The sequence below is a fragment of the Mesoplodon mirus genome (assembly GCF_964341445.2).
Source record: "Mesoplodon mirus genome assembly, chromosome: 11".
Lineage (NCBI taxonomy): Eukaryota > Metazoa > Chordata > Mammalia > Artiodactyla > Ziphiidae > Mesoplodon > Mesoplodon mirus.
Window position 1 is genome coordinate 59,882,120 of NC_138987.1, and position 22,475 is coordinate 59,904,594.

General features: G+C 51.9%; 1 protein-coding gene across 2 annotated transcripts; it reads right to left on the reverse strand.

The window, feature by feature from the left end:
• Positions 1 to 181: 181 nt before the first annotated feature.
• On the reverse strand, positions 182 to 7,838 carry PPP1R1A (protein phosphatase 1 regulatory inhibitor subunit 1A). 2 transcript variants are annotated; one of them, XM_082636451.1, is made up of 7 exons: positions 7,618 to 7,838; positions 4,035 to 4,095; positions 2,998 to 3,035; positions 2,603 to 2,636; positions 1,855 to 2,010; positions 858 to 964; positions 182 to 312 (listed from the first exon to the last, which is right to left on the reverse strand). In XM_082636451.1, the coding sequence occupies exons 1-7, from the start codon at positions 7,699 to 7,701 to the stop codon at positions 307 to 309; spliced, it is 486 nt and encodes a 161-aa protein (XP_082492577.1). In that variant the 5' UTR covers positions 7,702 to 7,838; the 3' UTR covers positions 182 to 306. The 2 variants fall into 2 exon arrangements, with proteins under 2 accessions (XP_082492577.1, XP_082492576.1); XM_082636450.1 differs by having other exon boundaries at positions 2,603 to 2,666.
• Between the last annotated feature and the right edge of the window lie 14,637 nt (positions 7,839 to 22,475).

Consider the following 22,475-nt stretch of genomic DNA (forward strand, 5'->3'; position numbering starts at 1 on the left):
CTTCCCCCAGCAAGTCAGGGCAAGGCTGGGGTAAAACTCCCTTCTCAAGGCTCCTGTCCAGCTTCCTTATTTCCTCCTTCCTGGAGGCAGTTGGGCAAGAGGGAGGGGGGCTATAGAGAGGGCAGGACAAGACGGGAGGGAGAAAAGATTCTCCGAGTTGGGAAAGAAAGAGAATACCAAGGACTTAACACTAAATTTATCACTTTTAAAAACAAGAGATTTTCCCCAAAAGTGAGAAATAAGAAACAAATTCAGTGTCCGTGCATTCCCAACTGCAGTCTTGATTCCAAGATACCTCCTTCACTCTCAGATCTGTTGCGAGGGAAGCGGGTAGAAAGAGAAGGTGAGTGAGAGGCTTGAGGTCCTATTGTCCCCTCCCCTGCTGGTGTGTCCAACCATCCCGTTAGGCATCTAACTTCTAATGTCTGACACCAGTCCCTGGCCCCGTGTCCAGTCTACACAGGGGAGGGGAGACTGTAAAATCAGAGCTCACAGGGTTACTTCATCAGTGTCTCCATTCCAGGCAGGACCACTGCTCACCAGCCTGGACAGGTGAGGGTCTCCCTTTGGGTTCCAAATGCCCTTTATCAGAAAATCCACGGTCTACTTCCATCACCCATTCCAGGAGCCAGAAATCCTCAGACAGAGTCTAACCTCAATGCCTCCTGTTGCACTTTTATCCCGTTTCTCTGTCTGTCCTTCCAGGGAGATGCAAATCCTCTGGCCACAGAGGACAGCTTTTCAGTGACTGAAGCTGGTCCTTTGTCCCACTTTTCCTTGACTTCAGATCTTAGCCCTCACCCTCCCCACACAGCCTGCTCTCCTGCAGACTGGGCAGCCCAGCCCTGGGGTCTTACCGAACTGGCTCCCTTGGAATCCAGTGGTGGTCTATGGGTTGAGGGTTCCTCTGTGCTGGGTTTCTCACTGCCCCTCTTCTGAGCGTTAGGGATGGATTCTGCAGGCTCTGAGGAGGGAGAACAGGTGGTGGGAGGGACAGGTAGTATTCACGAGGGCTTGGAGAGAGACAGCTGCTTCTGCTCACCCTAGCCCATACTTCAACGACCCCTGAGAGGAGCCCAAGACCAAGCGGAAGGCAACGGGGCAAGACCAACAGGGTTTTCTCTGGTCACAATGACTACTTAGGTTCACTATTTTTTAAAAATCTGCAATCGGAAATTGAAAAAAAAAAACCCTCTAAAAAAAAGCTTAAAATTCTGGGTATGATCTCAAAGTGTGGCTAAACCTGACCTGAATAGAGATGAGCTTTTGATAGCCTATTTAATCTCACTTAGTGTGACCATTCATTTCCCTGCAGAAATATTCATGTGTTTGATTACAGGGGGCTCTGCTGGGGGTATTATGGAACATATGGTATATATATCGTGTCACCTTCATAAAACTGGAAAAATTCTGACTTCTGGCCCACATCTGGGATAAGGACTCATGGACATGCAGGTTCCATTGCTTGCATACTTTGTGTTCACTGCTGGGCTAAGGACCAGTCTCACTGAATTTTCACAAACAACCCAATGCAATAGGCGCCATCATTATCACTTTCCTGATTGAGGTTAAGCTGCTCAAGATCTCTGGGCTGATAAAGTGGCAGAGCCAGGATTCCAGCCCATGAAGGCTGCTCCCATTCCGGCGGGCTCCCCCGATACAACAGGGAGCTCTGAAGTCCAAGTTGGGAGGGGATGGAGTCATTCAGTAAAGAAAGATGAAGAGATGCAAACACATGCCATCCATGCAAAGAATCCATACTCTCAAGACAGTTTCTGGCTACTGCTAGGCCCCTCCCTACAATGGGGAAGGCTGGCCTCCCCTGGGGTTGGTCCCTCCCCAGCCTGAACGTACTGTGTGCTTTCCCAGAGGTGCCCAGCCACGACTCCGCTGCTGTGTCTCTGATCCCAGGTGGGCAGGGCTCCTGTGTCCCTGTGCTCTCAGCGGCTCCTTCAGGCTCCTCTCCCTGCTGCTGTTGCCCCAGCTGATGTTCAACCATCATCTGGATCTCTGAGGGCAAACAGAAAGGGAGAGAGCATTGGACGTGACTGCCCAGCCTCCTCCATGGACCCTCAGATTTGACAGCCCCACTAGAGGGCCAGCACACACTGCCCGTGTGGTTTGACTTTCCTGTCTGAGATTGAACAAGGAGGGACATCTGCTGGGCAATAAGGAGGGACTAAAGCTAGACAATAAAATGTACTTTTTTCAAAGGTAAGGGAGGGGAAAGGAAGAGCCTTTAAGATCAAAAGATCCTCCTGACTTGCTGGGATACCTGGTCTCCTTTGGGGGCAGGAGAAAAGACTCAATTTAGATTCAAGAAATATTTGAGTACCTCCTCTGAGCTGTGCATTATGCCGGGTGAGTTCACATACTTTATTTAACTGCCAAAGTGAGGTAGTATTCAGGGCCCCTGTAGGTTAAGCAGGTTCTCCAAGGCCACCCAGCTAGTGGGTGGCAGAGCTGGAATGCAGCCCCGGGTGGTCCAGCAACGACTCTCCTTTAATAAAGGCAGATTTAATGACTTCCCAAGGATTCCTTCCAAAGGGGTCATCCCGGCCACTGCTCAGCATCAGGCATAGCGGGGAAGGGTCTTCCGAACCTTTCATTGTGGGTGTGGTCCTCGTCACCTTCTTCTGTTGCCGTGGAGACATGGACAAAGTGGACTGTGAAGGGCACAGAGCACAGGTGGGCGTCCGCCCTTCTCGCCCTCCTCCCTGCCGTGCCATGCTTTGGGACTGGAGACTGGGGGTAGGTGTGGGCTTCAGCAAGTGGGGGAAGAAAACTGCTTCCTCGGCCCCCACCCCCATGATGGTGAGCAAGGAGAACGTATATGGGAGAACGCAGAGGACCATGTGTGTACATCCACTCAAGAACATGTGGGGGGGGTACAAGAAAGAGGGAGACAAAAGGTCCTACAGATGGGGGGTTGAGGAATAATCTTCTAATGGGTCTGGGGGTTCTCTGTGCTGGGCTGAGCGGGAGGGGCCAACTCACCTTGAGATGTGGGTTGGGGACCCGATCTTCATCCACCTCTGAGGGAAGGAGGGAAAGGAGAAAGTGATGAGGATGGGAAATCCAGGGGGTCCCGCAGACTGACTTCCCAAGGGGAGGAGCCTCTGCAATCACCTCCTTCCTGATCCGTCCCTCACATCTGCCCCTAGGAAGCTGGCCCTGATGGTGGCTGTCCCCAGCCTCTTCCCTCCAGCTCCTTCCTGCTCTGCTGGCTGGCTTTACCTCCTGCTTCTAGTCCTGTCCTTGCCTCTGTGGTCAGTCTGCATCTACATCCTTGCCTCAAACCTGTAGGTTCTTGAAGGCAGGGTTTGTGGTCCTTTTGTCCTTTTCCTCCCTGTCTCCTTCCAGTCAGCCCCCGATCCAGAACTGAAACATGCCTAGGAGGGAACACCGGATAGAGAACAGCAAACTTATCCTGTGCAGGGCCCAGGACAGTCCTTTTTAGTAGTTGGAGGAAAGTTGGAGACTCAGGTATCCTGAATTCCAGTCCGGTTTATTAGCATCACTACCTCTCTTCCATGCTCTCGCCAGTGCCCCTGACATTCTCTGAGACCTTGTTCTCTCCCCAGACCTTGATGGCGACACTGGTGACCAGAATGCCAGCTGCTCCCTGAGCTGTTTCTAACCTTCCCCTTCCCCTCTGGGGGCCATGAGAATAGCTGATGGCGGCGGTCCCTCTCCCTCACAGCTGTCACCGCCTCTGGCGGTGGGGGCAGCAGCCTCTCAGTTGCTGGAGAAACCTGGAAGGCTGTTGCCACAGCAACCAACACTCCAGTTGACCACCTCAACTCCTGGGGGGCTTAGGAACCAGGTTGTCTCCCCTCCTTCCTAGCACTGCTCTGTCTTTCCACAGCGGAGGAAATCCCCCTGCTAACTCAGCCACTGCTTCCCTGCCTCCAGGACTGAGGAGACGGCGGGCTCCTCAGATGTGCCCTCCTGTCTAGCACCCACCTTCTCTCACTGGGACCCAGCTGTCTTCAGCAGCCCCCACTCCCTTCAGCGACCCATCCTGGGGTTACCTGGGGATGACTGGTCACTGGTCAGCACGAGGGTGGCAGGGGTGGGGCGGCGCCTCCGGATCTGAGGGAAGAGGTCAAGTACACGTGGAAGCATCACAGCCCCACGCACACTCAGCAACATAATCCAGGCCGCCCACTTAGCACACCTCCAAAAGTGTCACGTTACACTGAACCCACGGTCTCCGGGTGGACGTTCTTGGGCCCGTCCCTCTGCCCTGGGGACCCAGAAGACCACCTCCACTCCCTGCTTCCCCCAACCCCCTTTCTGTCTCCGCATCTCCCGGGTCCTGGCCCCAGCTCTCCATCTCAGCAGCTATATCTGCGCTAATGCATCGATCTCTGGCCTGCTGTCCTTCCGTCCATCCTGGATCAATGGTCAGAAATAACCCGAGAGGGCACAAAGCTTTCCCCTTAGCCTTCCAGCCCACTCCCCAAACGGACATGAACCTGTGGTGGGCCAGCACCTGCAGAGAGCGCCCCTCGAACCCCACCCAGCCCGGAGGACAGCACAGAGAAGGTAGGTCTGAACGTGCCTTCACCTGGCCCATGCCCCTCCCTCCCTCATCTCCTCCTTATCCTTCTACGCACTGCCTTTCTGATTTGTCAGGAAATACGGCCTGGGGAAATCCTTGTCATGGTAAATATAATATGAGGAGAAGCGTGAGGCAGGACCCTGGTCAGGGACTAAAGCTAAGCTGAAAAATCTTATCCTGGGCTCTGGGGTCCCATTCTAAGAAAGTAACAGATAAGAGCGGATTGACTGCTGGGCCTCTGAGCCCCCTTTCCCCGCCTCTGTTCTTTTGTCTTGCTGCCAATAAAGTTGACTGTTGTTGAAGTCAGTCCAAGGACGCTTGGGACACGTAGTTTTTTCTGTTTCTCTGGAGGCTTGAAAGTGAAGGGTACCGTGGGGTTGGAGTCCCTGCAGCTCCCTCCAGGGCAGAAAGTGGGTATCAGCCCTAGCTGGGGGCAAGGTTAATCTGAGAGAAGGACACCTCAAAGAAGAAATGGGTACAGAGAATGGGGGTAGGTTGGGGTAGGGACTGTTTTCTTAGGAGGATCCAGCAGTATCTGTTTTTGGTGGCATTTCAAGGTCCCTGGCAATACCAGTTCTGTGTGTGTGTTTGTGTGTACATACGAACATGCACAGCATAGACATTATTTGTGAGTCCGTCACTGGCTATTCCTGGTGCAAACGTGCTGGGGGCCAGCAGGTGGGCAAGTGTGCTTCGTGCATGTGGGGTGAGGCCATCCTTCTCCTAAGAGAGGACTCCTCTCTATTTCTTTCCTGCCCTGGGGGAGGGGAGCTGAGACAGGGAGAGGGTGCGGTGGGGGTGGGGATTAATGGGGGTTGGGAGCCTGAGAAGGAGTCTGCAAGTTTGATAGAAAGGGCCTCTGAGAGGGCAGCAGGGCTCTGTGATCTTGGACAGGTCCCTTAACCAATTTCCTTGCCTTGGACAAGATTTCTAAGCACTCAGAGTCCTTGAGAATTTTGATGTCCTACAGCAGGAGGGAGTAAAGTTAGACTTCCTGAAGTACCTCCCAGGCACCTGAACTACTAGCAAATGAGTAGGCGGTCTCTTATTTTCCTTGCCCCGATCACAAATCCTAGTTCTCAAGGACACTTGGTGCCTTTGCCTCTGATCTCTTTCCAAACCAGTTATGCCAAGGACCTGGTAGTTGTGGGCACCCCTCCATCCCCTGCCACCCTGTGCTCCATAACTCAGAGTTTCCAACCCCCGCCGCCCTCTCATGTCAGTCTGGGTTAGGTGTTCCTGCCAAGCCTGGAGCTTTTTGCCTACACACTTGGGTAACACGGCAAAGGGGGCTGAAGTTAGACTGCAGGTAGAATTTCAGGTTGAGCAGACACAGATTTCTGAAGATGAGAGAAAAGCAGGCTGAAGTCCCAGCTCTTTTTCCCTCTGGCTCTATAGCACTGCCTCATCCTCCTCCCCTGCTCCCCAGAGCCCTGGGCCAGCTGGCCTGCCCTCCCCCAACACACACCTACACCTGCCACATCTAACACCAAACAGAGGCAGGCGTCAGGCAGTGAGCACTTGCTGTGCCAGTGAAAGGCATTTCTGCTTGGAACCTCACCCCTGAGCCGGTAGCTCACACTCCTGGGCGCTTTCCCCTGGGTCTGAGGTTATCTTAGCCGGCCCCCTGCCTCTAGGCATAATAGCCTTTTTCCTGACCCCAAGGGGACGCTCCCCATGCTCCTGGCTCTCCACCCTCCTCATCCTCAGGAGGTTTGCAGTCTCACCACCCTCCCTCCTCCTGTCACACCTTAGAGGTCTGGAGATGCGGCTCCCCCCACAGGCCAGGGAGAGGATGGAGACACAGGTCCCTAACCCCTCCCCACACTTTGGGAAGCTAACGTTATAGGGAGAGTGTGTGTACCCAGCCTTTCCCTTCACATCAGACTTTATTCCACCAAACAGCTGGAGCAGCAGAAAGAACACTCTCTCCAGCCCATCCCAAGAGGTCAGAGTTTTCTCAGGTGGGGAGGCCCAGCCAGAGACTTGGCAGCCGGTTGGGGGAAACAGAGAAGTGACCTTGTGGGAGATGGATAGTCTTTAGGAACAGGGATGTCTAGGCAAATGGATAGAGAATGCGAAAAGAGATGGAGCAACGAGCAAATGAACAAATATTTGGCAAATGGGCGGTAGTAGCGACCACGGGTGGTCACCGTCTCCACGCACAGGCTCACTCTCCCTGATACACACACTTGCTCACACAGTCTCATACACTGCCGCCTCTGCCAGGCTGCTCGGAGCTAAAAATAGGCCAGGCCGGGAGGCTGGGCCAGGGCCCTGGACTCCCACCCCTTGAGCCCAGGCCAGCACAGTGCTTCTACCTTGCCCACGCCCAGCTAGGACCCCAGCCCCGAGAAAGCCCTCGTTTCGCGCTCCCCAGGGCCATTCTCTCCATTCCCTCCCCTTCCCGCCCCCCCACCCCATTACCGATCCAAAGGGCAGGAGATGGGAATAAGGACCCACTGTCCAGACCTGCAGAGCGCGGAGTCAGCCTGCTGACACGACCACTCCTCTCCCCCAAGCCCCGGCCCTCGCAGTTTTCCTCAGCCCCTTCTTGTCCTCACCCTCTGGGGTCCGGCAGGGTCGCCCCCAATTAGGAGAGGGCTGGGGGGTCTCTTTCTCCTCTTTCAACTCTCTCCATTACCTGCCCTCTCCCTTAGGCCCTCCGACACCTTTGGGCGCCCCTACCGAGCTCAGAAACTCTGGCAGGGGGCTGACTGGGTGGGGGATGAAAGACTGGCGAAGGGGGGAGGGGTCGTGTCCTCAGGCAAGCCCCCTCCCCCAGGGCTGGGGAGGCGGGGAGCAACTCTCGCGGGGACCGGCTTCGAGGGCAGGCTCTCGTCCTTCAGTCCGTCTCGAAGAAGCACAGACGGGGAGATAGGGCTTCCACGGTGGGGGAGGGGAGAGAAGACCCCTCCCCCCAAACAGCGCGCCGGCGCTCGCAGGGGCGCACCGCCAAGGGAGGACTTAGCGGGGGTCTTGGATCGCACAGTCCAGGGTCCCTCGTCCTCTGTGGGGCGAGTTCCCTGCAGCCCCGCCCCGCTCCGCACCTGCTCCGCCGCCTCTGGGTCAAGGTGCGGCTCTAGCAGCGGGACGGTGAACTGGATCTTCCGGGGGCTGTGGTCTTGCTCCATGGCTGGGGCGGCGGCCGCTGGGCCGGCGGCGGCGGCGGCGGCGGCGGCGGGCGGGCAGGCGGCGGACTCGGGGCTGGGGCGGGAGCGCTCCCTCTTCGCTCCGCTCCGGCCCGGCCCCAGCCCGGCGCGCTTGGCTCTCGGCTCCCGGCTCAGCGCTCCCGGCTCGCGGCCCCGGGGACTCCGCGGCCGCCGATTGGCTCGGCACCCGCCCCTCCCGGCCCCCTCCCCTTCCCCACGCCCGGAGCCTTAACCCCGTGGTGGCTGCGCCGCCGGCTGGCGGGGGTCACCGCCCCGCTGGCGGGCGAACCTGGGTCCCGGTCGCAGTGGACACAAACCGGATGGGTATGCGGGGATCCTCAGAGTTCTGGGCGGGGAGTGGAGGTGGAGAACTTCTCCAGGCTGGGGCAGAATTGAAGGGCTGGGAATGTGGAGGGGCGCTGCCAGAGAGGAGGCTGCAAACGCTAGAGGAAGATTTCCTTTCTGATCTTAAAGGGGTCGCCTCATAGAGAAAAGAAAGAAAGGGGATCTAGGCTTCCAGCAGGAGGGATTAAAGTTAGACCAGGAGAGGGACTTTCCACTGAGAGGAGACCACTAGAGCGGAGGTGGAAACTTGGAGGGGAGGCGTGGGGTCTCGGCACAGGTCTGGGTTCACTGTGCAGCGAGAGGGGGAACCGAAGACCTCAGAGGGTATCCAGAGCCTCTGTCTTGAAGTGCTGATGGCAGTGGGTGGAGGGCTCAGGGAGCAGGACCATCTGGGACTCAGCAGAAGGAGAAATGGGTGTGGCGAGCCAGTAATGCTTGTGAAATAGGTTTCTCTTCTTGCTTGCTAAATTCTGGGGATGTAAAGCAGGTGAAAGGCCTGCCAGGGGAGAACACTTCCCGGGGATGGAGAGGGAAACACCTTTGGTGGGGTGGCTTGTTTATAGATGGGGTTGGTTTCCAGTTCCACTATTGGCAGAATAATGAAAAGGATCTGCTGTAACTGAAGGGATGGAGGTGAGACTATGTGAAGAACTTACTAGTTTGGTGTAGGACCAAGATGTCAATACTAGTGAGTGAGGGAGATAGGATATTCACCGGAGCTGGTGGGCACTCTGCCAGGGGCTGGGGCCCACTGGGTAGAGGGAGGAGAGGTGCTGGGCACTGAGGAGGGGCAGGGCTGGATGCATCTTTGGGGGAGGAGAAGAAATGGGCACAGGGAGTTCTGAGGGAGGGGCTGGGTAGAGGCCAGGGCCAGAGATCTGTTTCCTTAGTCTTAAACTGAGCAACTGGCACGTTCCGTACAGATTGATGCCCGGTATTCTGGGAACCCTGGTATCATCCTCTCCTCTAAGTGGTCAGCCTAAATCCTCAGTTGCCTCCTTTTCCAGGCAGCCCTTCCCTGGCCTGGATTTCACATTGCCCCTTTCCATCTTACCTCCCCAAATAACCTCCCCTGCTCTTCCCCCTAACCGTATCCCTTTATCCAAAACAGGTCTGGCTCACTTTTCTCAGGGCAAGGCTGGGGTTATAGGCACCTAGTGGGCCAGCCAGACCTCTATCTGCTGTTAATTCGCTCCTGTTTTGCTGGCAGTTGGACTCCAGGAATGACCCCCTACACCCAGCCTACACATGCATAGCCCCTTTGTGCTCTCTTTTAGGTAGCAGGGCCAGTCTGGATAACAGCTGGTTGGATCCTCAGATCCCTCCCTTCCAGTTGCTCCCCTCCCCCCAGGTGACATTGGAAGGAGGGTGTGTGAAGGTACTGAAGCCAAGAAGATAAGGTTAGGGTGGGGGACAAGGGGGCCCAATAGGACCCAGGTGCTCTCTCTGGCTTTCCCTCCGCTCACCCATCTCTTAACTACACATACACAGAGCAGGGTCCAAGGTGTCCTTTAAGTAGGTGACTTGTCCCTCCCCTACCCCATTCCACCAGGACCCTGGAACCTGGAACTTGAAGCCAGGGTTCCCACACCCCCGTCTCTGGTGACTCAGATGCCCCTCGCTGAGGCTTGATTTCCACATCTGTAAAATGGGCAGAATTGTCCCTACCTGATAAAGTTCAGTATCATAGGAGGTAAGGCACCTGGCACATAGAAGGCCCTCAATTAATTGATAGCTGCTGTTATTATTGTCGTGTTATCTCCTGGAAGGACAGCAGAGTTAGGGGAGTCACCTTTCCAGGTTCTCAAAAGAAGACCCTCCACACCCACCCCAGTCACCCAGTTTGCCGTATTCCCTTCAAACTTGAGTTTGGTCATGGAAATTCCTCCCAAAGCCTCACATCCACACTTCCTTTTCCCTTCTCAGGCTCCAGATCCTCAGACTCCCTTCCCCTGAAAGCTCCATGTCAGGAGAGGGCCCAGAGCGCTCAGGCTTTGGAGAGATGGCTGACGGGGGCTGTGTAGGACAAGGGTTCCCGGGAGCAGCCAACGCTGGGGTAGAGGCAGAGGAGGGGGAAGAGCGGGGAGGGAGGACAGGCAGCTCCTGGTTCTGGCTTGGCAGGAGCCTGGGGGTGGGGGCAAAACGTTTAAGTGTAGCAGGGAGGGGAGTGTGGCTGGCTGCAGCCTCTGGTCCTGGGGTTGCTACACAAGCTGGAAGGGGTCTGTCTGTGAAGGCCTGTGATGTCGTTTTGACCTTTTTTATGCCCGGAGCTGGGTGGGTGACTGTGGTGTCTGTTGGGCTTGTGGGTGGAAGAAGACGTGGGTCGCTTGCATATGAGGTTGGGAGTTGCAATGCCTGCTCCTGGAGCCCTTCCTAGAATGAGTAAGAGCGGAGCCTGCCCCGTCCCTGGCTTGCACATGCCTGTGCAAGGTGTGCTTGTGTGTGTGCAAGCGTTCACGTCCCTGACGCAGTCCCGGCCCCACCGGAGGAGCAGCAGCTGTTCCACGTGGTGTATTTCTGGGTCCATGAAATATTTAAGGTTACAGGGATATGACTCGGTGATGCAATTGCTTCACAGCTCCCACCCGCCCCTACTCTCCAAGCTGGACTCTGGCTTAATGTGGCTGCTCTTTGTGGTTCTCAGCATTTCTGCTTTTATTTGTCTGTCATCCTCACCCCCCCACTAACCTTCTCCTGCGTTAATTTACTAACCCCCACACCCAACCAGGAAGGAGGTCAGGAATTATGATTAGAACCCAGGAGGCCAAGCCCTTACCTCTGTCTTTGCGTCTCCCTGCTGGCCAGTGTGTCAGGGCTAAACTCCTGCCTGTTGAAAACATGATGTCAAATAAAATTCAAAAAAAAAAAGAACAGAAAACATGATGCATGCGCACTTTCCACGCATTCAGCTCTGAGGACTCTATACACCCAAAGGAGTAATGACCCTATCCAAGTGGTCCCCTGGGAAGCCATATGCTCCTACCAATTTGCTGCAGTTTCTCAAACATTTCTGGAAAGTCTTTTGGAATCATCTCAGAACTGGTGGCATCTGCTCTGAAAAATCCTTACTGGGGAGCGAATCTTTGTCCTTTGGGGTGGCTTTGCTCTTCTGGAAACGAGTGAGAGTCTTTAGGGGTTGTGCCTTGTGAAGAAGGAGGGAAACCAGACGAGGAACAGAACTGGATCTAGAACTGAGGTGTGGGTATCCTGCAGTGAGGCTGTCTGCCCCCTGGGGCTCCAAAGCCCTTCTAGAAACCATCTCTGCGAGAGAAGTTTCCAGAACTTCTTGTGAGCCCCAGCAGCACTGTTGGAGTAGATGTGTGGCCTCTCAGGGGATGACCTGGAAGGCCCAACCTCCTTCAGCTGCTTGAGTCCTGGTTTGCCTGCAAAAAAACCCACTGTTGCGATTCTGCCAGGCTTGGGTGCACACCCGCTTGCAGCTGGCACTGTTGGGAATGGGGCCAGAGCTGGTGATTCAAACCGAGGGGATGCTCATTTCCAAAATGCTTTGCCTCTTCTTGAACCACAAACTGGTAGAGGTGGAAGAGACGTAAAGATCAGTCAACCCAACATCCTTGAGCTAGAGAGGGGAAACTGTGGCCAAGAGAGAGGAAGCAGCTCTTCCAAGGACCTGAACCCATGCCAATGTTTTCCCCAATAAGCCAGATTTGGAGGCAACGGCTGAACCTGAAGCAGGGGCGTAGATCAGAGGACCTCTTGAAATGCATTTTAACCCTGTGATCATCACTAGTCTAGAAGATCCAATCCCTCGCCTTCCACCCCAGCTCTCTAACAGGTTGAATTATACTTCCAACCAATCTTTTTTTTTTTTTTTTTTTTTTTTTTTTGTGGTACGTGGGCCTCTCACTGTTGTGGCCTCTCCCGTTGCGGAGCATAGGCTCCGGACGTGCAGGCTCAGCGGCCATGGCTCACAGGCCCAGCCACTCCACGACATGTGGGATCCTCCCAGACCGGGGCACGAACCCATGTCCCCTGCATCGGCAGGCGGACTCTCAACCACTGCACCACCAGGGAAGCCCCCAACCAATCTTTATCAGGTATTCATATGTGCCAGGCATTGTGCTAAGCACTGGGGATACAGTGGAGCACAGAACAAGTACAGTCTCTGTCCACTGGCATCTTACAGCCTAGCAGGGCTCCGGGTGGAGTAGGGTAACTAGGTAATTATAAATGACAAATACTGCAAAGTGAAAGTACAAGAATGAGGTGCATCAGGGAAGGAGGAAGGTCAATATGACCTCTGATTGCTCGGATAACCGTCTCCTGGGTTCAAATCTTAGCTCTGCCACTTTGGGCAAGATGTTTAACTTCTCTGAGCCTTGGTTTCTTTATCTGTAACTAACAGGTATCTCTATTATCCTAGTGAGGGTGGGATAAGGTGATGTCCACAGAGTGCCTAGCTCAGTGCCTGGCACCCATCAAGCTCTTGTGAAAGGAACATGAGTAACGAGATCATCTTAGCTAATGTTTCCTCCTTTGACTCTGGAAAAGGCAGGGACAAAGAAATGGGGGCTTCAAAAATTTCAGAATTGGGAGGGGTTCTGCAGAACACCCCCTGCCCCTTTTTAGCGAGACCCTGCTCTTCCCACCCTTGTCTGGTCAAGCTGTTCTTGATGGCCAGCTGTGTCCTCATCAGCATGGAGGATCACCCTGCCCCGCTAATTAACACCCGCCCTGTTAATGATTAAATCTACTGACTTTGACTTGGGGGTGGGATGGAAAATTCCCCAGCCACAGGACGGGACTGAGGTAGGTTACTGGGAGTAGGAGGGAAGGGGCCCCTGGGCTCTGGGTGCGTTGTTGATGGTAGGCGGCCAGGGAGCAGATGCCTGGTTTTCTCCCGGGGGCTGCTCAGCAGGGGAGTGTGGTTGGAGAAGGGTCATTTGAAAGTCACAGCCCATCCTCCTCCCTCACTCCTACCAAGCTTGGCAGAGGGCACTGGGCCCCAGCCCAAGCCTTGGCATTCCTCTTGCCGGGGGTTGGCCATTGAATACTGCTATAGCCGGAAGGACAGGGGGAGATGGTGTATTAGTTCCTAGGGCTGCTGTAACAAAGTACCACTAACTGGGTGGCTTAAAACAATAGGAGTTTATTCTCTTACAGTTCTGGAGGCTAGGAGTCTGAAATCAAGGTGTCAGCAGGGCCATGCTCCCTCTGACGGCTCTAGGGGACAATCCTTCCTTCTCTCTCAGCTTCCGATGGCCCCAGGTGTTCCTGGGTTTGTGGCAGCATAACTCCAGTCTCTGCCTCTGTCTACACATGGCTTTCTTCCCTCTGTGTGTTCTCTGTGTCCTCTCTCCTCTTCCTGTGAAGACATCAGTCATTGGATTTAGCACCCACCCTAAATCCAGGATAATTTCATCTCAAGATCCTTAATTAATTACATCTGCAAAGACCCTATTCCAAATAAGGTCACATTCTGAGGTTCTGGGTGGACGTGATTTTTTTTGAGACACTCTTCGGCCCGCTACAGATAGTGAGATTGCCTGGCAGTTCAGCGAGGTGGTGAGTACTCTAGAAGGCTGTGCCAGGGCTGGTACAGGAGACCAAGGCTCTGGGTCCCTCCCCCTCCCCCAGAAGTAGAGAAAGTGCTCAGGACCCATAGGTGGGGTTGGACTGGGTCTCAAGAGGCCTAGAAAGAAAGGCTACTGGTGGTACAGAGGCAAAGGGATGGGAGTAGGGCTGTTCTAGATTGGAGTCAAGAAAGCTGAGGGGACTTTGAAGGGAAAATCCTGGGTCCCTGTAATTTAGTCCCATTGGAGGGGAGAGTGTAACTCCCATTACATTATACATTGTATATCGTACGTATTCTGTATTGTATATTGTACATGTTATTGTGTATATTATATACTATATATTATATGACAACCACAACTTTTCATGTAATAAAAGAATAAAGTTGCATTTTGATTACCTGATAAGTTTGATTTCATGATGCAATCCTTTATACTTTATTGGGCCAGTGGGCAGGGAGAATTTATTCTCTTGCTCCTGGGAGAAAACCCTGGAAAGCCTCTTAACTATTCTGCTCACTCTTAGATAAGAGACAGGCTCAACTCAGAGATTAGAATGACCAGGCCAAAGTATGAACCAAAACCTAAAACTGTTTTTTTTTTTGGCTTGCTATTCTTAGTCTTTTTTTTTTTTAATTGAAGTCTAGTTGATTTACAATATTGCATTAGTTTCAGGTGTACAGCATAGTGATTCAGTTTTTTTCTTTAAGATTACATTCTATTACAGGTTATTACAAGATATTGGACATAATTCCCTGTGCTATACAGTGCATCCTTGTTGCTTCTCTATTTTAAGTAGAGCAGGTGTGTATCTGTTAATCCCATACTGCTAGTTTATCCTCCTCTCCCTTCCTCTCCCTTTGGTAACCATGAGTCTGTTCTCAATGTCTATGAGTCTGTTTCTGTTTTGTATATAGGTTCATTTATATCATTTTTAGATTCCAAATAGCAGTGATATCATTTAGTATTTGTTGTCCTCTGACTTGTTTCACTAAGCATAATCTTCTATTTAACATCACTCTTCTGTGGACTGCTGGGCCCTGCTTCAGTTGGAGCCGGGAAAGGGGCGGGTGGCTGGCTTCTCTTCTCCCTTCCCCCTCCCCACCCAGCCCTGCCCAGTGGGGGTGGTGCAGAGCAGACAGGAAGGGGTAGGTGAGTTTTTACACCCTTTGGCACTCAGCCTCCTCCTCCATCAGCTGGCAGTGTCCTCGCCCTTCCTCTCTGATATTCTCTGGTGACCATTCTCTACTGGGTGCTCTCCTGGCTCCTCAGAGCTTTGCCATCAGCTCTGTTTACCTGTGTTTCCTTATCCCAGAAACTTGAGCCTCCTTCCTCAGCTGCTGGGGTCTCTTTGTCCCTTGAGGAAGCCCTATTGGACAGCACCCAAGATGCATGTGTGGGGATACACCTGTTTCTCCTCCAGGACCCATAGTTGGCTCTTCCTTTGCCAGGCAAACTCTGGGAGCCCAGGCTGTCCCAGAGCATCAGCTCAGCCAGCCTGCCTACACGCGGTTCCCTGGTGCTTGTCTCTCCTTCTAAACTTCTGGGAAGCATTCAGCCCTCAGGACATGCTGCTCCCCACTCTAGGGGCCACGTATTCAGCTCTTGGGGTAACCCATGCCAGCATCCACTAGGTTTGCTGCAAGGGGGTAGGCCCCCTTCCCTTCCTTGGGAGAGAGGGGATGGGGCTCACAGCACAGCTTCCTCCATGCATTTCCTCCTTGCAGAATCCTCCCTTTGTTACTGGATGCAATGGGTCCATCGCTTGGGGTGCTTAGCCAATGAGCACGCCAAGTAATTTTGATTAAAGCAGAAACATTTATTACTTGTGACAAGCAAGGAGACAGGGAGATAGCTCTCAAAGTCTTGTCTCCCAAAACATCAGGATCAGGGAAGTTTTAAGCTAAAGGTGCATGCATATTCATGAACGGTCGAGTGTGATCTTCCACATAGAGGTGGAGTTCCAGACACGCTTGTGCAGTATGACACGTTCAAACATATGTTGTGCGTTCCAAAATGGTGGCAATCCTTGCCCTTGGAGTGGAGATTTTAGCATTGACATGAGGCAAAGGGCACTCTAGGCTGACAAAATCCAGGCACCTCGTTGAGTGAAGTCACGAGGGTCAGCAAAGGTCAGTATTGTCATTCCCTGGGCTCCAGTGAATCTGGTGGTTGAGTGGTTGAGGGGTTTGGATCCTACAGAACAGCTCAAGAATGTGCTTCAGGCTGATCTTTACCTTTGAAAGAGAACTGGGTGTCTTTAAGGCTGATTTATTATCTTTGCTATGGTCACTTCATTTTCTGATAATAGTTTCTACATTCTTTTTTCTTTTTAAAATCATTAATTATTGAGACTGATTCTTTCCACATGAAGACCTAGGAGGCCATAGTTCACCTTTCTCCAAATCATCAGTAAAGAGAACAGAGAGGGGTTCTGAAATGTTTGCTCTGTTTCTTAACGTGAGCTTGTCCAGGGCGTGTTAGCGCTTTCTCTTATTCCCTGGTACTCTACTTCTGCAAGATATGACATACTCTGGTTTAACCCCATCCCTTCCTTGTTACTGTCTCGCTAACACCTTCTCTCTCTATAATGATGCCTTTCTGTCTCCTTGATCTGGCTGAGGGGGTTAGAAACTAGTTCTTAAACACTTCTTTTGAAATTCTTCCTATGATGATTTGGTGCCTCTTTTTGAAATTCCATCTATTGTATCTTGGTGCCCAGTTGAAATTCTGGGCACAGTTACGATTGTGCCTGGAGAGAGGGGCATCAGGTTTTAAATTCATACCAGCATCTTCTCTGTGTGGGGAAGGAGAGGACATCAAGTGAACGGCCCTGAGGTGGAATGGCCACCAGAGGGCAGCAGATCCTGCTTCAAACCCTGTTTCCTTCCTTGGACTCTTTGGAGCTGGATTCTTTTATTCAATTCCCAGAGACCAGGTGGCGCCCAGGTGCTGGGTCACGTGGAGGGGCTGAGCTCTCCCGGTATCTCAACCGGCTCTTCAATGTTGATCCTGCTTTCTGACTTTCCGCAGTCTAACCACCATTCTTCCAGTTGAAGGATCAAAGATGTCAGTCTGCATTTGACAGTAACAGCCGGTTACCAAACACCTACACTGTAATGGGCTTGGACATTAAAGCCACACTTTCTGGGCTTCCCTGGTGGCACAGTGGTTAAGAATCCAGGACACGGGTTCGAGCCCTGGTCCGGGAAGATCCCACGTGCCGCGGAACAACTAAGCCCATGCGCCACAACTGCTAAGTCTGCCCTCTGTAGCCTGCGGGCCACAGCTACTGAGGCCTGTGCGCCTAGGGCCCGTGATCCACAACAAGAAAAGCCACCGCAGTGAGAAGACCGTGCACTGCAACGAAGAGTGGCCCCCGCTTGCTGCAACTAGAGAGAAAGCCCGCGCGCAGCAACGAAGAACCAACGCAGCCAAAAATAAATAAATAAATAAATAAAATTTTAAAAGCCACACTTTCTGCCCTGCAGAAGCCTAATCAGTGCTGTGAACAGATGTGATGGAATGCAAAATAGCAACTTCTGCTGCAGAGGCAGAAAAAAGGGCTTTGTATCAAACCCCTAGAACCAGAGAGCAGGCTGATGGTTGCCGGGGAGTGGGGGTGGGGAAAATGGGTGAAGGGGGTCAAAAGGTACAAACTTCCAGTTCTAAGATAAATAAGTTCTGGGGATGTGACATACAGCATGGTGACTATAGTTATACTGTATTGTGTATTTGCAAGTTGCTAAGAGAGTTGATCTTAGAAGTTATCACACACACAACACAATTGTAACTATGTGAGGTGATGGACATGCTAACTAAACTTATTGTGGTAATTACTTCACAAAATATACACATATCAAATCATTACATTGTACACCTTACATTCATACAATGTTGTATGTCAGTTATATCTCAATAAAGCCAAAAAAAGAAGCAATCAGGGCTTTGGGAGCACTGAGGAAGGGGCAGGAGCTGGAGAAGTCTTCGTGGAGGAGGGGGAGTTGGAGTTGGGTTTGTTTAAGGCTGAGCAGGACTTTGGGAAGTTGGGAAGAAGAGGCGTGAGCTAAGGGGGAGCCAGACGGACAAATCCTGGGGGACAAGGAAGTTGACAGGTGATAAGGGAGGTGAGGGTTAGCAGAAACTAGAGGGTCGTCAGGGCTGCGTTTGAGGACTGAGGGGAGACTGGGGCCCAGTGGGGGAACTTTGGGAAGACTCCATTTTCTGCTGTCCCAGAAGCAGAGCTTCCTTTTCCATTCTCCAGTCTCCAGGAAGAGGGTCTGAGCCTAGATGACGCGAGGATTTTATTGAACTTGGAAGTTATCGGAGAAAATGGGGAGATGGGCTCCTTGAGCTTCTCAGAGAAGAAACGCTTGAAGGATTTGGTGTTGTCTAGCCAGGATTAAAGACGACTCTTAGGGATAGGTGATCTTACATAACAGGAGAAGAGAGGGCATGGGCTTTGGATGGAGTCAGACAGGTCTTGGAACAAATCTTGATTCTTCCAATACCTGGGTGACCCTGGGCTGATGGCTTTACTTCTCAAGTTTATTTCCTAATCTCCAGAATGGGAATAATAATTCCTACATGCTAGGGATGCTGCAAGGATTATGAGATAATATACATAAAATGCTTAGCACAGTGCCTGGTAACCATTCATGGAATGGCAGCATTTATTATTAGAATAATTGCCTTCATATGTTTCAAAGGTTGTCACATGGGAATAACCAGCTCATCTGTGCTGGTCCCCCAGACTGAACTAGCAATGCTGGTGTGAAGGAGACAGATTTGGCCTGGCTGGGAGGAAGAACCTCTTATCATCAGAGCTGCCCAAGCCTGGAAAAGGCTGCATTATGTGTAAGGAGAGCTCGGTCTCTGAAGTACCCAGAGGCTGTCTGGGAGCTCCTTACATTAGGCCCAAAGCTGGACCTTTAATGACTCTTCTTAACTCAATTCTCTGGGATCCTGGGTTGTTCTGAAACTGTGCATCAGTGTCTATGTGTGGAAGATTCTGTGATTTTCCCTTGGAGGAGAAGGGCCCCTGGAACAGGGGAGATGGAACCGGCAGTGGAGAGAACCAGCGTCTGTCCTTGTCCAAGGCCAGATGACCGGAGGCCTTAGCTTTCCTGTCTCCTCGGGTGAGGGAGTGCAAGCAGGAAGCTCTGTGGAGGTTGCCCTGTCCCTCCTCTTCCCTCCTGGTGATGGAGTTCCATATTTTGTGTAGGAAGTCTGGGAGTGGTGGGGAATATTCTTTTTAAAGACACTTCTCTCAACCCCAACAAAAGAAATTCCCAATTCCGGGGTCCCCCTCCCTGTGCATGTGTTGAGAAGCCCTTTCCGAGACATAACCTCAGGCTTCCGCAGTGCAGTGCCTGAACCTCTGATGCTGTACCTGTTCTCTGGGAATGTGGTCTCCTCATCTCTGCATAAACCCTGTAGAGGCTGGGGAAGAGAGCACTGGGCCTTTGAGCAAAGGCTTCTCAGCCCTTCCCAGGATCTTTTCTTCCCAGCCACTCCGAGGAAGGGAGACCCTCTTCTGCTGCCCCCTCCCTGTGTCCCTTTCCATTAGAGGAGAGGACTTTGCTCCCTTCTTCTGCAGGGGGTGGGCATCTGAGTGAACCCTTCTTGTTTCTCTCTGTCTCTTACTTGCTCCTTCCTAGGAAAGGAGTAGCTCATTTCACCATTCATTCATTCCTTCATTCAATTCACTCATGAATTCAATTGGGCTTCATTCATTGAACTCTGTTTGCCCAGTTATTATTGTTCAAGGCACCAGGGAGAAAATGGTGAATACTAATGATTGACAAGTTCCCAGGTTTCATGGAGCTCACATTTTTCTGAGGTAGAAAGCATATACACAAGTAAACAAGTGTATAAGTAAGATAATTTCAGACCATGGTAAGTGCAATGAGGGAATAAAGAGAGTGAGGTGACGGAAGTAACGGATGGGAAGGGAGGTGGGGCTAAGCGCTGAACGGGGTGGCCAGGGAAGTTCTCTCTGAAAAGAGACATTTGAGCCGAGACCTGAAGGGTGGGCGGGAGTCAGCTAAGCAAAGAGCAAGAGGAACGGGGTTCTAAGCAGAGGGAACAGCCTTGAGGAGGAAAGGCTTGAGCTGGGAAAGACGCTGTGTGTCCCAGGACCATGAAGGATGCCAGTGTGGCCATGAGGTACTGAGCAGGAGAATGGAACGTGAGAGGTTGGGCGGATATAGGCGGGAACCTGTCGGCCCTGGGAAAGGAGTTGGATTCTACATGATGTGCAACTGGAAAACACCTAAGGGTTTAAGCAGCAGACTGGCTGATGTGATATGATATACACCTTAAAAATATCACTTGGGGCTTCCCTGGTGGCGCAGTGGTTGAGAGTCCGCCTGCCGATGCAGGGGACGCGGGTTTGTGCCCCGGTCCGGGAAGATCCCACATGCTGCGGAGCGGCTGGGCCTGTGAGCCATGGCTGCTGGGCCTGCGCATCCAGAGCCTGTGCTCCACAACGGGAGAGGCCACAACAGTGAGAGGCCTGCGTACCGCAAAAAAAAAAAAAAAAAATCTCTTGTCTAAATGCTGAATGGAGGGTGGTTTGGAAGGGGTAGGAGAAGAGGCAGAGAGGTCAGTCAGGAGGTCACTGCAGACATCTGAGTGATGAATCATGGTGGTGGAACTAGGGAGACGGGAGAGAGGGAGGAAGTCAAGATATATTCTGGAGGTAGAGTTCAAGGCCTTATTAATGTGGGCATTGAGGGAAAAGCACAAATCAAGACTGACTCAGGTTTTTGGCTTGAATAATTGATTATATGGAGGATATATTTAGTGAGCTAGGAAGATGAAGTGGACAAGTATATTAAGATACTACTTCAGATGCAGTAATAAGGTCATAATACTGCAGCTTTAACAGAAGTTAAACAGGGGTACTATGGTGGCTCCACAATATTCAAGACTCAGGCTTTTTCTATTTTGCAACTTTTAAAAAATTAATTAATTATTTTGTTTATTTATTTTTGGCTGCGTTGGGTCTTCATTGCCACTCTCTGGCTTTCTCTAGTGGCGAGCGAGGGCTACTCTTCGTTGCAGGACACAGGCTTCTCATTGCGGTGGCTTCTCTTGTTGTGGAGCATGGGCTCTAGGCATGGGAGTTCAGTATTTGTGGTGCGTGGGCTCAGTAGTTGTGGCGCACAGACTTAGTTGCTCTGCAGCATGTGGGATCTTTCAGACCAGGGATCAGACCCATGTCCCCTGCATTGGCAGGTGGATTCTTAACCACTGTGCCACGAGGGAAGTCCCACAACTGTTTTTTTAAAATGTGGCTTCCATTTAGTGGCCTACGATGGCTGCTACAGCTCCCACCTCTTCATCTCATTCCCAGCAGTGGGAAGGGGAGCAAGGAGAAGGGGAGGACACATTTCTCTTCTATCAAGGATCTCACACATAACTGCCCTTATCATATTTGCTCATATCCTACTGGCCACAGTCTGGTCACATGACCACATCTAGCTGCAAGGAAGCCTGGGAAATGTAGTCATTAGTTACATGGAAACAATAGCAGAGTCAGTAGATTGGAGGTCTGGACAAGGTGAAAGAGTTGTTACTGCTGGACTTCTAGAGCAAAGGAGATGAAAGGTCAGGAGGCTGTAGAAGGAGGATGGGATTCTTGAACTGGAGATTTAGGGTGTTACTGTAGCAAAGAGTAGGCTGAGGTACAAAAGTCAAGGGCTGAGAAGCCAGAGTGGATGAGAGGTCAGCTGTGTGAATGTTGAACATCAGGAATGGTGAGGGGAGCAGGTGGGAAGAGGAAGACCAAGTGCTGAGGTTGTCAGTCAATGAGGAGCAGTGGGGTAGAAACAGAGATGGGGAGCAAGGAGGACGTCCCTTCCCACCTTCTGGCTGTGAGGTTAATGGTGGTAAGGCAGACAGCGGCTTCCACTTGGGAGTCTTGTAGATGCCGTGGGATTCTTAGGAAATCTTAAAATGTCACTTAAGATCAGGCAATTGAGAGAACGTTCAAAACGAGACATTGGCGATTTCAAGGAGTTTGCTGATCACAGATCAGCAATTCTAGAGGACACAGGAAAAGGGTTTGGGAGAGAGAGGCAGAGGACTGGGTTGGATTAGGGACAGACAGAGTCAAATGGAGATGGGAGTCTGGTTAATAGGTCCCGGAGGCTATGGTTTTGTTCCTGTGATGACTGAGGAAAACAGAACAGGCTTGACAAGAATGACTCAGTTGACCATCTTCCTCTAAGAGCACTTGGGATAGGATAAAGACCTGAGTATCTAGCTGGATGGTTGGGGCCTCTGGTTGGGATAACCAATTCCTGTGGTACCAAGAACTAGGGGGTGTGAGTAGTGGCCAATCCCATAGGATCAGGAGATGTGTGGTAGCAGAGTAATTGCCCCCAAAGATGTCCATGTCAAGAAAAACCCCAAACAAACCCAAGAAACAACCCACGGGGCTTCCATGGTGGTCTAGTGGTTAAGACTTCCACTGCAGGGGGTGCGGGTTCAACTCCCCAGTCGGGGAGTAGCACATGCCATGCGGTGAGGCAAAAAAAAAAAAAACAGAAAAACAAGAAACAAAGAAACCTCAAAGATGTCCATGTCCTAATCCTCAGAGCCTGTGAATATATTAGATTATGTGGCAAAGGGGAAATAAGGATTTGGACGGAATTAACGTTGCTGATCAACTGGTTTAAAATAGGGAGATTACCCTAGATTATCTGGTTTGGTCCAATGAAACCTCAAGGATCCTTAAGTATGGAAGAGGGATTCAGAAGAGAGAAACAGATTGATAGCAAAGTGAGAACCTGGATGGATGTTGCTGGGTTTGAAAGTGAGACAATGGGGCCATGATCCAAGGAATGTGGGTGACCTCTAGAAGCTGAA